The 14593-nt window shown below is 39.7% G+C and overlaps 1 protein-coding gene across 1 annotated transcript in view; it reads right to left on the reverse strand.

The window, feature by feature from the left end:
* The window catches only part of SLC9A9 (solute carrier family 9 member A9), a 640928-nt gene extending 627081 nt beyond the window's left edge, over positions 1 to 13847 (reverse strand). The window contains exon 1 of the mRNA XM_040234268.1: positions 13525 to 13847. Coding sequence (XP_040090202.1) covers positions 13525 to 13699 — 175 coding nt within the window. The 5' untranslated portion in view covers positions 13700 to 13847. The remainder of the gene's footprint in view (positions 1 to 13524) is intronic.
* Positions 13848 to 14593: the final 746 nt, after the last annotated feature.

Genomic DNA, 14593 nt, shown 5'->3' on the forward strand with positions numbered 1-14593 from the left:
CACTTGTAAAAGAATGAAACTCGAACACTTTCTAACACCATACACAAAAATAAACTCAAAATGGATTAAAGATCCAAACATAAGACCAGAAATTATAAAACTCCTAGAGGAGAACATAGGCAAAACCATCTCCGACATAAGTCACAGCAGGATCCTCTATGACCCACCTCCCAGAATATTGGAAATAAAAGCAAAAATAAACAAATGGGACCTAATTAAAATTAAAAGCTTCTGCACAACAAAGGAAACTCTAAGCAAGGTGAAAAGACAGCCTTCAGAATGGGAGAAAATAATAGCAAATGAAGCAACTGACAAACGACTAATCTCAAAAATATACAAGCAACTCCTGCAGCTCAATTCCAGAAAAATAAACAACCCAATCAAAAAATGGGCCAAAGAACTAAGCAGACATTTCTCCAAAGAAGACATACAGATGGCTAACAAACACATGAAAGATGCTCAACATCACTATCAGAGAAATGCAAATCAAAACCACAATGAAGTACCATTTCACACCAGTCAGAATGGCTGCGATCCAAAAGTCTACAAGCAATAAATGCTGGAGAGGGTGTGGAGAAAAGGGGACCCTCTTAAACTGTTGGTGGGAATGCAAACTAGTACAGCCACTATGGAGAAAAGTGTGGCAATTCCTTAAAAAACTGGATATAGAACTGCTTTACACAGGTATATTTCAATGCCACAAGATATTGGAGAGAATTTAGGAGCCTAAATAAAATGCAGTTAATACATGAAGGCTAAAGAAGAATCGAGTTTTATATTTCTTTCACTCTATGTACTGAGTGGCTTCTAAGAATAATCTAGATAAAAGAAGTATTGCCCCCTACAAGAAAAGATGAATCTTTAAGGTGTATAATATATTTCAACTTGATCAGGGTTATCAGATATTGTTGACTGACAACTCATATCCATCTCCCCTTTATCCCAATAAAACCCTGATTTGTTCCGCTAACCATTCCTTCCCACACATGCTCAGGGTAAGCTGACCTCTCTGTCAGTTCCATGGGTGTTTCCATTCAATATGTGTTCAGTTGCTCAGTTGTGTCCAACTCTTTGTGACTCTATGGATTGTAGCCTGCCAGATTCCTCTGGCCATGGAATTTACCCAGCAAGGATACTGGATTGCCAATTCCTCCTCTGGGGGATCTTTCCAACCCAGGGATCAGACCTACATTTTCTGCACTGCAGGCAGATTCTTTACTGCTGAGCCACCATGGAAACTGTGTGAGTAGCTCAGTCATGTCTGAGTCTTTGCAACCCCATGGACAATTCCCTCAGGCTCCTCTGTCCATGGGATTCTCCAGGCAAGAATACTGGAGTGAGTGGGTAGCCATTTGCTTCTCTAGAGGAGCTTCCTGACCCAGGGATTGAACCTGGAGATTGCCTGCATTGCAGCGGGATACTTGTCTATCTGAGCCACTGGTACTAGAAGGCATGCGACTCTATTTCAGTCAGTAAGATGTGAAGGGAAGCTTGCTAGGAGGCCTCCTAGAAAAGCTCTGTCATCCTAAGAGAGAGGCAGAAGAGAGATAAGTTGTCTTCTTCCTCAGACTGTTATTGGGCCTGGTTAGGACAGTAGAAACTGCCATGTCCACCTCACCCTCACTCTGACATTGAAGTCAGCACTAGGAATAGCAGAGTAAAGGAAAGAACCTGGGTCCTTGAAAACAATAGCAGGCTGCTGAGTCAACCAGCTCTGAAGATTACTCTCCTCTAGACTTCAGCTATGTGAGATAATAAATGACCACACTGCTTAAGGGTGTTTGAGTCAGGATTTCTGTGACTACACAGCTGAATACATGCTAACAGACATAACTTTTAAGTGAATATAGAAGATCCCAGGAACCCTAACTCTGCCCCATGAAAGCATTAAGGAAGGCCTTACAGAAAAGGTTCTTAAGGATGCATAGGGTTTGCCAGGTAGAGAAGAGGGTGCAGACATTTTTAGGGAGAAACCCATGGAAATCAACGAGCAGGGTCCTAATCAGGACCCTGGAGCAGCTGGGGTGGCCTACTAAGGCACCTGAGACCAAGGGCCCCAGCACAACTGAGAAACAGAGGTTGTTCAAGAAGGAGAGACGGTTGCCAAGAAGATCCTGAGGAAAGGCAGGGTAACCCCCTTTGAGGGAGGCAGATTTGCTCTGTTTTGGAGCAAGTGAAAGAGCATTTGGAGACAATCATCCAAAGAGACAAAAGAGAAATGAGATACAGTGGGCAACTGCAGAGAAAGTTAACATCAGAAGTAGTGTATATTCATGTGAAAAAGAATTTAGCAAAGGAATTTGAGTAGAGGAATTTCAAGATGACTGGAATAAAATAAAGCCCAAGGAAGAAAGAATGTTCTTTACCAATCTTAAGACTTTTTACAGCAGGAGACTCTTTAAGGCAGGGAATGTAAGATGTTATTTTAATCACTCAGATTAAAACAAATATGTATGGACTAGGGATCTAAATGTGGAGATGAAGAAGGAAAGGATGTGATCAATATTTTAAGGCAGTCAAATCAGTGGATACCATTTAACTGTAAGATACTATTCACAAATATTAGACATTACATGGCATCTCCACAATTCTTAACTGTTTATTTGGTATTTATCCACCTCTACCATCTTATCAGTTTAAATGTATGTAAACACTGAATGGTCTGTGGTATGATTTCTAAAGGTAAACAGGCCAAAATGTACACTGACGGGCAGCCCTTCCAGTGCCGCTAAATCCCTGACCCAGGAAGGCGGCCTTCTTGGACCCCAGGTTCTTTGTTTCTGCACTGCACCAATACTGCTCACATGGGTGACACCAGGCCACTCCTAGGACAGTGATGATATTAGGGAAGTGGTATTACACTTGTCAGGAAGATCCCTTAGAGAAGGAAATGGCAATCCACTCCAGCACTCTTGCCTGGAAAATCCCATGGATGGAGGAGCCTGATAGGCTACAGTCCATGGGGTCGCAAAGAGTCGGATATGACTGAGCGACTTCACTCACTCACTCACTTGCCATCTTATCAAAGTCTTTGTCAGAACACTGATTTACAGAGATGATGTGGGTTTGAGTTTCAAATGCTAAATGCATTCCCTAACATTTTCCTCTAGCAGTTTAATTTTACACTGCTAGATTAGTCAGGGAAGGGACCAAAAGTAAAAATACATAGTGCATTCTGTTATTTAGGGCTTTTGTTCTTTCTCTGCCCTCCCACCAACCTCCTAAATTCAAAGGACTAAAAGAAAGTGTGGGTGTTGCTAAAAGGGACATAATTTATTTCTTTGTGCTGGCTCATTATCAACTTGTTTTCTTGAAGAAAAGCATCCCATAGGATTTCAGAACAGGTCTGTCTGGGGCATCTGCCAGCAGCAGTATCCCATGATATCCCAAGGTGGGAAAGTGGTCTCCACGAAGATGTTCCACCTTGGGACCTTGGGATGCCTCATCCTTTCAAAGTTCTATCTCCTCACAGGTTAGAGTAATATGGGAAATGTCAGAACGACAACCATGAGATCTTCTACCATGGTAGGCTGTTCAATGCACACTTCCTTCCTTGGTGTATATCACACTCATGCACACAACATACACACACACACACATGCAAGCACACAAACACATAACACACACATTTCACAGCACTCTGGATTCCTAACACAGCACTATAGGTAACTTTTCTCTAGAAACTATCTCAGACACCAGCTTATACAGAGCTAACATGCTTCCATGAAATCAGCTTTGCAACGTTACAGAAGAAATATGAAAATAGAGATATCAAACTAGATACATACTGATTAAAACAAATTAATTTCTTACTTTATAATGTTTACACAAAAACAGTCTCTTTTTCCCCCTCAGACCACAAGTGGAAATTTCACAAAGTATTATAGATAGTGAAAGAGGAGGGGACTCTCCAATACATAGAGATTGTCTCCCAAACTCTTCTTTTTGTCACAATAGGGTAATGAAGTGAGAAAGAACAAAACATAAAAGAAAACAAAAGAAACAAAACTTGGAGCTACATGAAGTAGTTATACTTTGGCGTGTCAGAACCCTCTAGAAGGTCTGTTGAAAAACTGCTTTGCTGGATTCTGCCCCCAATTTTTAACCTAATAAGTCTGGGCCGGGGGCCACATATAAGCATTTCTAATGAGTTTTCAGATAATGCTGATGCTGCTGGTCCTGGGACCCTACTGTGACAAACACTGTCCTGTAAGACAACAGTTTCTACCAGTATGATTGACATCACAGAGAACTCTATCAATATCCATGTCACCTCAGGTTCATGCACATAGCTTTCACCAAGCTTGGAGAGTCCAGAGGTATAATCAATTTTATCTTCAGTCTCTTCCAAAAATTTAACTCAATTAACCTAGCATATTATGAAAGCCTACTTTGCCTGCTCCACATAAATAAGGCATTTGCAGGACCTTCCCCACCCATTCCAACAACCACAGGCATTTAAAACCAGAGTAACTGTGGACTTGCAACACCACCTACCCTGATGCTGGGGCAGGTGTTTCTTGGTCAGCCTTATCACTCTCGCTGGGACATTGCAACCCAGCTACTCAGCATAATGCACTTTCACAATGTTGCTCCCACTGTCTTTCCCATGCTAGGGGTAAAGAACTCAACTCCCAGTGCAGGAGAAGAAAGAGACATGGGTTAAATCCCTGGGCTGATCCCCTGAAGGAGGGCATGGCAACCGACTCCAGTATTCTTGCCTGGAGAATCCCACAGACAGAGGAGCCTGGTGGGCTACAGTCCATAGGGTGACAAAGAGTCGGACACGACTGAAGTGATTTATCCCCAGTTCCCCATCCTGGGCTTTTTGCTATGGACAGTATACTGTTTCTGGGGCCTCAAGGTAAAAAAGAAAACTTTAATACCTTCCTTCCCCTACTTCTCCCTACTCCTGACTTCATGGGACAGTTAAATATCAGCAGAAGACTTTGATGAGTAGTCAACTATGGCCAGAATTTGAGAGCACTAGCTTCCAAAAATGGTGTTCTTGCCAATTATTGTGGGAAACCTTGGCCATAGTTGTAAATTTTTTGAGTATATGTTTCCTAACATACAAACTGAAGGTCCTTGGGCCTATTTTGCATGGATACAGTGATGATTAGCAATGACCGTTAGTATAAAGTTAGATCTCTCATCCTCTGTCTTACTTCTATAAACTTTCCAAGGTACTATCACCTGGCACAGAGTAGACATTTAACTGAATAACAGCAACCTCAGTAGGATTAAATGCGTGAACCCAAAAAGAACGTGGGTTTTATGGTCCTGGGTTTGAAGTTCAGCCCTGGGGGTTACCAGCAAGTCACAGCATGTCTCCAAATGTTGGTTTCAGCATCTGTAACTTAAAAAAATAATAATATCTCTCCCTGTAACAAACACACACACAAATATACCCATGTTTGTGATACCCTGTGGCCTCATGGAGCCAAACTACCAAGGCTTGAGTCCCAGCTGCGGCATCTAGTAGATGTGTGACATTAGGCAAGTTATTTAATTTGGGGTGCTTCAGTTTCCCCATCAAAAAAATGGTGATTGTGAGGGTTAAATGAGTTAATATATGTATAAGTACTTATGAGAGCATAGTTCCCAATGCAAATGCCATTTGTCATTGCTATTATTGTCATTTGTTGTATTTTTTTTTACTATATGTTAAGCAACAGAGTTCCAGAAAAACATCTATTTCTGCGTTATTGACTATATCAAAGCCTTTGACTGTGTGGATCACAATAACTTGTGGAAAATTCTGAAAGAGATGGGAATACCAGACCACTTGACCTGCCTCTTGAGAAATCTGTATGCAGGCCAGGAAGCAAGAGTTAGAACTGGACATGGAACAACAGACTGGTTCCAAATAGGAAAAGGAGTACATCAAGGCTGTATATTGTCACCCTGCTTATTTAACTTATATGCAGAGTACATCATGAGAAATGGTGGGCTGGATGGAGCGCAAGCTGGAATCAAGATTGCCGGGAGAAATATCAATCACCTCAGATATGCAGATGACACCACCCTTACGACAGAAAGTGAAGAACGAAAGAGCCTCTTGATGAAAGTGAAAGAGGAGAGTGAAAAAGTTGGCTTAAAGGTCAACATTCAGAAAATGAAGATCATGGCATCTGGTCCCATCACTTCATGGGAAATAGACGGGGAAACAGTGGAAACAGTGTCAGACTTTATTATTCTGGGCTCCAAAATCACTGCAGATGGTGACTGCAGCCATGAAATTAAAAGACACTTACTCCTTGGAAGGAAAGCTATGACCATCCTAGACAGCATGTTCAAAAGCAGAGACATTTGTCAACAAAGGTCTATCTAGTCAAGGTTATGGTTTTTCCAGTGGTCATGTATGAATGTGAGAGCTGGACTGTGAATAAAGCTGAGTGCCAAAGAACTGATGCTCCTTGGACTTCAAGGAGATCCAACCAGTCCATCCTAAAGGAGATCAGTCCTGGGTGTTCATTGGAAGGACTGATGCTAAAGCTGAAACTCCAATACTTTGGCCACTGCATGCAAAGAGGTGACTCATTGGAAAAGACTCTGATGCTGGGAGGGATTGGGGGCAGGAGGAAAAGGGGGCGACAGAGGATGAGATGGCTGGGTGGCATCACCAACTCAATGGATATGAGTTTGGGTGGACTCTGAGAGTTGGTGATGGACAGGGAGGCCTGGCGTGCTGCAGTTCATGAGGTCACAAAGAGTCGGACACGACTGAGTGACTGAACTGACTGATTTTATAATAAATCCTAACAAACGTTTGTTCTTCATGTCCCTACTTGCTGACCATATAATTTTAATTTAATTTAGACTACATATAATATCTCCATAAACTGTTTAAATCATAAATTCATTTTCTTGATGTGCTTGTTCATTAGCCTTTAGAACCTGAGACAAGACCCTTTGAGGCAACACAATTTGCTCTCAGGGCTTTCTCTGTAGCTCCCTGCTGATTCAGGAGCAAAGCAGAATACATAGGAAGTTATTTTCTTAAAATCAACTTTCAGAAACCTACATAGAGTAATTTGCCTTTGATTTTTTCCACTTTTTCAAACTTTCTCTGGCTAACGCTTTACAGCATGGAAAACCTTGCCTTAATCTCTGGTGTCCTTAAAACCAACCTTTTTTATTTTTTTTTAAACCAAAGGGGAAAGCAAGTTTCCTTCCTTAGGCTCTTAACCATAATTTCCTTTCCTGCAGACCCCTTCAGATTAAACCAGAGCCACTCTGACTTTCATAGGACATGCATTCACAGACCCCCAAATCCACAGCCAACCCTCACTGTTCTGAAAGGATAACTTTCTCTCTTTAACTTTCTAACATGAATTCAACAGGATTTACTGAGCACGAAATACAAAATCAGAGAGGGATTGGAAGAACTAAGAATGGCAATATAACAGTAACTAAAATTCTGTCTGGGAGAAGGACCTGGATGTCACTATAGGCTGGTTCTGGGAAGAAAGGTGTTGGTTTGAATTGGAGTAACTGAAATGCCTGATGGCAAAAGTCAGCCTTGACCTGAATCTTGAAGGACTTTTGCAGCTGGAAGGAAGGTTAGTGATAACCTATTTCACTTCTTCCTCTTTTTATAGACGGGAAAAGTAAGGCTAGAAATTAAGTCACTTGCCCAAGTAATGCATTTAGCTACTGAAAAAAAAGAAAGAAAGAAGGAAAATCATAAGGATTTAAAAACTCAAATCCACAAGAGAGCATCCAATGCTTTGTTCATGAAGCATGCCACATTTGAATAAGGAAAAAGCCTCAGACAGGGCTTCCAGGCAGGGAGAAGGGTATGAAGTGTCAGTCAACATCTCCTAAGTGCCTGGAGGTCAAGGAGGCAGGGCTGGACCAGAGCAGAGTAAAATGGATCAGTAGGGAACAGCCACACCATGTCCAACAACCCAGTCTTATCCTGAGGAACCTCCAAGCAGTGCCAGGATAAAATGAATGCCTTGTGATTTTTGAAGGAAGATAGGGTTAGTGATTGACTGTGAACTATATTTCCTTTAAATCTTGAAAAACAGGATGTTGAGTGAACTCAATGGGACCTATTAAACTGGTAAATATCTTTTTAGAGGAACATAGGTCAGTAGTTTAATATGTTGCTGTTGTTTAGTTGCTCAGTCATGTCCAATTCTTTGCAACCCCATGAATTTTAGCCTACCAGGCTCCTCTGCCCATGGGGTTCTCCAGGCAAGAATATGGAGTAGGCTGCCATCTCCCTCTCCAGGGGATCTTCCCAACTCAGGGATGGGCCCTGCGTCTCTTGTTTCACAGGTGGGTTCTTTACCACTGAGCCACCCGAGAAGCCCAATAGTTTAACATATTTTAATGAATTCAAAATCTAAATTTTGTAGCTTAATTTTTCCCTTCAGCCCACTAAATAAGATTTCCATGTGCATTTAGAAACTGTTTCTTATATTGTAAGGCCATGAAATCAAAGGCAGAATTCTAAGAGGGTTAAACTATTTTGTTCCTAAGTTCAGATCCCACCCCTCAAATGCATAGCATTAGGAATGTCCTACAAAGGGAGCTGCCAGTGATGTATAATGGAATTGTTGATGCTATCAGAGAACAAGAAGCAATTTTTCTTTTATGAACAATGAGAAGGGGATACAGGGCCCTAAGTGAGCAGCGCTAAGTGCACATTCTGCTGCCAATCAATATTTGACCATTAACAGTCTTCTAAGCTTTTAGTCCAATTTAAATGAATACCATCATGGCTTATACGTTAAACCAATTATGGATTTTAATCCTTCAATTTTGAAATAATGAGAACTGCAGAATGTCATGAGACACAATTACCAACCACTGTTATCAGTGAAGCAAAAATATTGTTAAAATGTTACCACTAATTTTTAAAAGCATCCTAGGACCCTTGAACAGTTAGAACTGGACATGGAACAACAGACTGGTTCCAAATAGGAAAAGGAGTACGTCAAGGCTGTATATTGTTACCCTGCTTATTTATCTTATATGCAGAGTACATCATGAGAAACGCTGGGCTGGAAGAAGCACAAGGTGGGATGAAGATTGCCGGGAGAAATATCAATAACCTCAGATATGCAGATGACACCACCCTCATGACAGAAAGTGAAGAAGAACTAAACAGCTTCTTGATGAAAGTGAAAGAGGAGAGTGAAAAAGTTGGCATAAAGCTCAACATTCAGAAAATGAAGATGATGGCATCTGGTCCCATCACTTCTTGGCAAATAGATGGGGAAACAGTGGAAATAGCGTCAGACTTTATTTTTCTGGGCTCCAAAATCACTGCAGATGGTGACTGCAGCCATGAAGTTAAAAGATGCATGCTCCTTGGAAGGAAAGTTATGACCAGTCTAGACAGCATATTAAAAGGCAGAGACATTACTTTGCCAACAAAGGTCCATCTAGTCAAGGCTATGGTTTTTCCAGTAGTCATGTATGGATGTGAAAGTTGGACTATAAAGAAACCTGAGCGCCAAAGAATTGATACCTTTGAACTGTGGTGTTGGAGAAGATTCTTGAGAGTCCCTTGGACTGCAAGGAGATCCAACCAGTCCATCCTAAAGGAAATCAGTCCTGAATATTCATTGAAAGGACTGATGCTGAAGTTGAAACTCCAACATTTGAGCCACCTGATGCGAAGAGCTGACTCATTTCCTGATGCTCAGGAAAACTGAGGGCAGGAGGAGAAGGGAAAGACAGAGGATGAGATGGTTGGATGGCATCACCAACTCAATGGACTTGACCTTTAGCAAACTCCAGGCGATAGTGAAGGATAAGCAAGCCTGGCATGCTACAGTCCATGAGGTTACAAAGAGTCAGACACGACTGAGCGACTGAACAACAATATACAGATAAAATGAATCAACATCTATTGTATTTTCTAAAAGATAACAGATACATATCAGTGGAATGTCAGCAGAAAGGTAACATGCTGGCTGGGCTAAAGTATTACAGGAAATCCAGAGCCTTAGAAAATATTTATGATTCTTGACACAGAGGAAAATGGCACATTATACAGAGAGTTGATGGGAGTAAGAGTAGGGGACTGGTCAAACTCATTGATAAGCATCAGATACAGGACCAAGCAATCTTAAATGTTTCATTACAAGTATATCTGTCGGAAAGATGGAGATGACTAAAGTACAGTTTACTCTCAAGTGTTCATCTAAGACAAAAAAAAAAACCTTTAAAAGTTCAATGTGGGGACTTCCCTTGTGGTCCAGTAGTTAAGAGTCTGCCTACCAATGCAAGGGACACAGATTCGATCCCTGGTCCAGGCAGATCCCATATGCTGTGGGACAACTAACTCTGTGTGCCACAACTACCGAAACTCATACGCTCTAGAATCTGGGCTCTGCAACAAGAGAAGCCACCACAATAAGCCCTCATACTAGAGTGGCCCCTGCTTGCTGCAACTAGAGAAAACCCGCATGCAACAAGAGCCTCAAGACCCAGAATAGCCAAAAAAAAAAGTTCAAAGTTGATTTCAACCATAGTTTTGTTTCTTTTCTCCCACATTGATTATCACCATTCCTCTGACAGGACTCTAGCAAGAACCATGGTCTCCATACTCTGACGATGAGGGCTTATATGGTCTTACTCTGAAATTTCATTCTTTTGGACTTCCTGGGAAAATAGAATCTGACTAATGTTGAAAGCATAAAGAATGTGAGGATGCATCTGGATCTCACAGATACATCCTCTCTCCAGGACAATCATTGAAAGAATTTATGTTAAAGCATCTTCAGCATCTCTTAAAAGAGATAGAGGCCTATCAGCTCAGTTACATGAATATGTAACCGAGTCATAGGTTGGTTACAACTACAGGTGTATTGGCTACTTAAGTCTTCATTTCCTCATCTATGAGATGAAGATAGTGAACTTAAAATCTCTGACTTCTTCCCAGTAAATGAATTTCAAATTCATTTGTAGCTACTGGGAGATTCATATATTTGGTATCTCCTTTCCCCTTACCATTTAAAAAAGTTTATCAGAATGTCCCATCTTGTTTCTCTGTTGTAGATTCAAATGATTTTATTACATCATTGAGAGAAACTGCCTATGAATTATTTTACCTATAACATTTATATCATCCCTGAAAAAGAACACTGAGATGTCACCAATGCTATCCATATGGACTATTTTCGGGGATTATCAGTGAAAGCTTTTTTGAGTAAGTAAAAGCACACAGATGCTGTTATGAGGGGCTATTCAGTTTGGGGGAAGTTCACGTCTTTGAAATTTAGCTTCTTCCTCTGCATAATGAGGTGGCTAGAAAAAATAACCTCTAAGATCTCCTTAAATTCCAACAATTATAATTCTATGTCAACAACAAAAAAATTAAGCAACACTAAAATAAAAGTCTTTTCATTGATTTATATAGTTCAAGATAACTCAAGAATACTAAAATTTCTAGTAATGGGATAGTTATACATATATGTGCATGTCTCCATAATTTTTATAATCCTTATACATTGCACTGTTTCAGAACTTGCTTTCAATAACTTTTGTATAAAAAAATTTATGAAAGAAGGACAGAAATCAGACAGTTCAACTTAATCCCACACAAACCTTAAGCTTAAACTGCCTTAGGAAGAGCAATTAAGAGAAATGCTATCTCAGCTAATGTTCAAGTGCTATTTTTCTTTTTATTAAACCATACCTGATTTGAAATATTGGTAGTTTCAGATGTACAGCAAAGTGATTTGTATATATACTCTTTTTTTTTTCAATTCTTTTCCAGGATAGCATATTAAAAGATATTGAACATAGCTCCCTGTGCTATGCAGTAAATGTGCTAATATTTTATGAGTTTAACCATAATTTAAAAGTACTTCATGGAGCTGTTTAAGTATTAAAGTTAACCTGGGAATTTCATGTTCCAAAGTAAAAGTTACATTTGAGTACAAAGTATGTTGAATTTTAATAGGTCACCAAAATTTAATCAAAACTTTTACAAAACAGTATCTCCATCATAGATAAACTTTAATTGGTAAATAAGTCATGGTCACTCAAATTCAGGCCTCTGAAGAAACCCTTCCCTCTAATAAAGGTTTGTTATTTTAAAACCTGTGTTGTTTTTCTAAACTATAAATTGCCCTATAATTTAATGCTAGGAATTACATTGTTTCCAACTTCTCAGATTACATCCCACATCCTCATTGATTATTTATTAGACAAGTCAGGAGAAAGCCTGGTCTAGTGATGATGGAGGAGGGCAGTGACTGGCACCCGGGGCTTTACACCTAGTGGTATCACTTTCTTTGACTATTTCTCTTAAACCTGATTGTGAGTTTTTTCTCCTCAAATGAGAGTTTGTGTGTGCTTTAAGACCCTCAATGGAAAGAACCTAACTGTTCTCTGAATGGACCAGCACATCAGTCTCCTGAAAGCAATTACTCTGCTTAGCCTAAAACTACTTAGCTCAAATATCTCACAGTTGGATCCAGTTAAGGCATAGGGTTTTTCATGGTCTCAAATCATGACTGTATATTGTTATTATCAGGACATCACATTGTTAGCATATAAAGTGTTCCCTGAAACTCAGGAGTGTAAATGCTTCAGAACTTCCAAAATAAGGGAAGTGAAATATAAAAGTATATTCTTTTATGAATTATAACAATACCTCAGCCATTTCCATGCGTTCAAATTTCCTATCCATTATCAGGCAGAGATAAGAGTGGTACAGAAAACTATTTCATAAACCAAATCAGTTTTAAAAATACCAGTGTCTTACACTTTACTTTAAAAGATGAGAATACAGACTGGATAATCTCTGTCACGTTTTAATAAACTTTCTGAAAGGAATGATATGGTAAATTGCACAGAAAGAGCAATACCTCGGGAGTTTAAAGGTTAAATGTTTTTCCACATCTTATCTGTACCTCCAAAAAAAAAAAAAAAAAGATACTTAGCAAATAATACTAATAATTGTTAATTAGAAAGTATGAAATCGGGCTAAGAAATGAAGAGCACTGCATAAAGAAACTCTTGGTATTTTAAGAAACTAAAACACACTCATATAATTTAAGTAGATTTGAACAAAATTGCTTCAATAGGAGGGGAAGGAATACATACATTTCTGCAAGTTTTCTTCTTGAAACTCGGTGCTGTAAGATTTTCTCAATACAGGTTTAAGTGATGTTATTTCTAGAACTTTATAACGCTCATCAGCCCCTCCAGAGAGAGATGACTGCGGAGCCCTGGCTTCCCAATATCTATCATTACAAAAACAAACAACTAGCCCGCTTTGACTTCCTACATGACAATGGACCGCATCTGTCAACAGACTCGCATTACGTGCCTCGTGAGAACAGGACCGTGGCATTTACTTTTGTGACAAGGCAAATTTCAGCAGCTCATCTGGAAAGAGATGAGCATTCATTATGCTGCAGCACCTTTCATCAAGCTAATGACATTTCAATCAGCACATTTTCTCCAGTTTTGGTACTTTGCCATCTGAGCACGTCTCTAATTACGCCCAAGCAACAAGTTTCACATCAATCCTACAATTTCTGCACTCACCGTACACCATCGCTCCCCCGGTTTCATGCAAGAAGCGAAATCGATGATTTTTAAATAGCCAGATTGTCAGAATGGTAAGGATGAGCAAAAAATTAAAGACAAGCAGCTCTACCGCTCCCTGATGTTGAAACTGATACTCATCCTTCTCTGACATGAACCTTTGCTTTCTCTCCATTCTTCAGTCTTCTCAGGATTTCTTAGATAAAAACCTGGACAAGGACTATTTTATCAAGATTTGCCTAAGACGGTCTGGCTGCCTGAGGATTTCAGGATAAACACTGCCACTTAAGTTGCTACTTCGTGAGCATTCTGCCTTGGCTTAGTATTCAGATGGCTTCTAGTTACAACTTCCTGTTTCTCTCTTAAAGCAGCCCCGTCTCTTTTCAAACTCCAGAGAGTGGTTTCATCATCGACTCTTAGTGTCTTTAAATGATTTATTCCAAGAAATTAACTTTCATATTGCACAAACCTGCTAGCAGTTGTTCTGAGATATTGAATCACGATCTTATCATTTAGAACAAGTCTTCTTAAGCTGCATAACTGGTGAATTGTAGATTAATAATAGAACAGATCATCTTACATCAGCAACATTTTCTAAGTTCAAAAAGCCAATTCCTGAATCATAACCTCATTCATATGCAAGATTTTTCCTTTCCAACCAAAGCCTAGCAATGTGATGGGGACTGAAAATGATTTCATAAGGATTTTTTTTTTTAATTGAGAAGAAGAAAATAATTTTGTATATGACTCTCTCTCTCTCTCTTTCTCTCTCTCTCTGTTTGGTTTTATATAACTGGTAGTCACCACAACAGTATTTAAACTTTGAATCAGTTGTTTTTCTTTTAACAAGAATAAATGAAAACATAAGACAAAAAGAATTTTGTCCTCCTCTCTACAGCTGTGCTGTTTTTATGTATTGAGTCAAAAAAAAAAAGAAAAGAAACATATCTCTGAAGGAAGAAACCATGCAGCCATTCCTAGTAATGCCACATTAGTGGATTTCTCTTTATAAAATTCCTGATCCAGACATTCAGGACTCACAGAATCTGCCACAGATCACAAACCTCCT

This window comes from Oryx dammah, unplaced genomic scaffold (genome assembly GCF_014754425.2).
Source record: "Oryx dammah isolate SB20612 unplaced genomic scaffold, SCBI_Odam_1.1 HiC_scaffold_2, whole genome shotgun sequence".
Lineage (NCBI taxonomy): Eukaryota > Metazoa > Chordata > Mammalia > Artiodactyla > Bovidae > Oryx > Oryx dammah.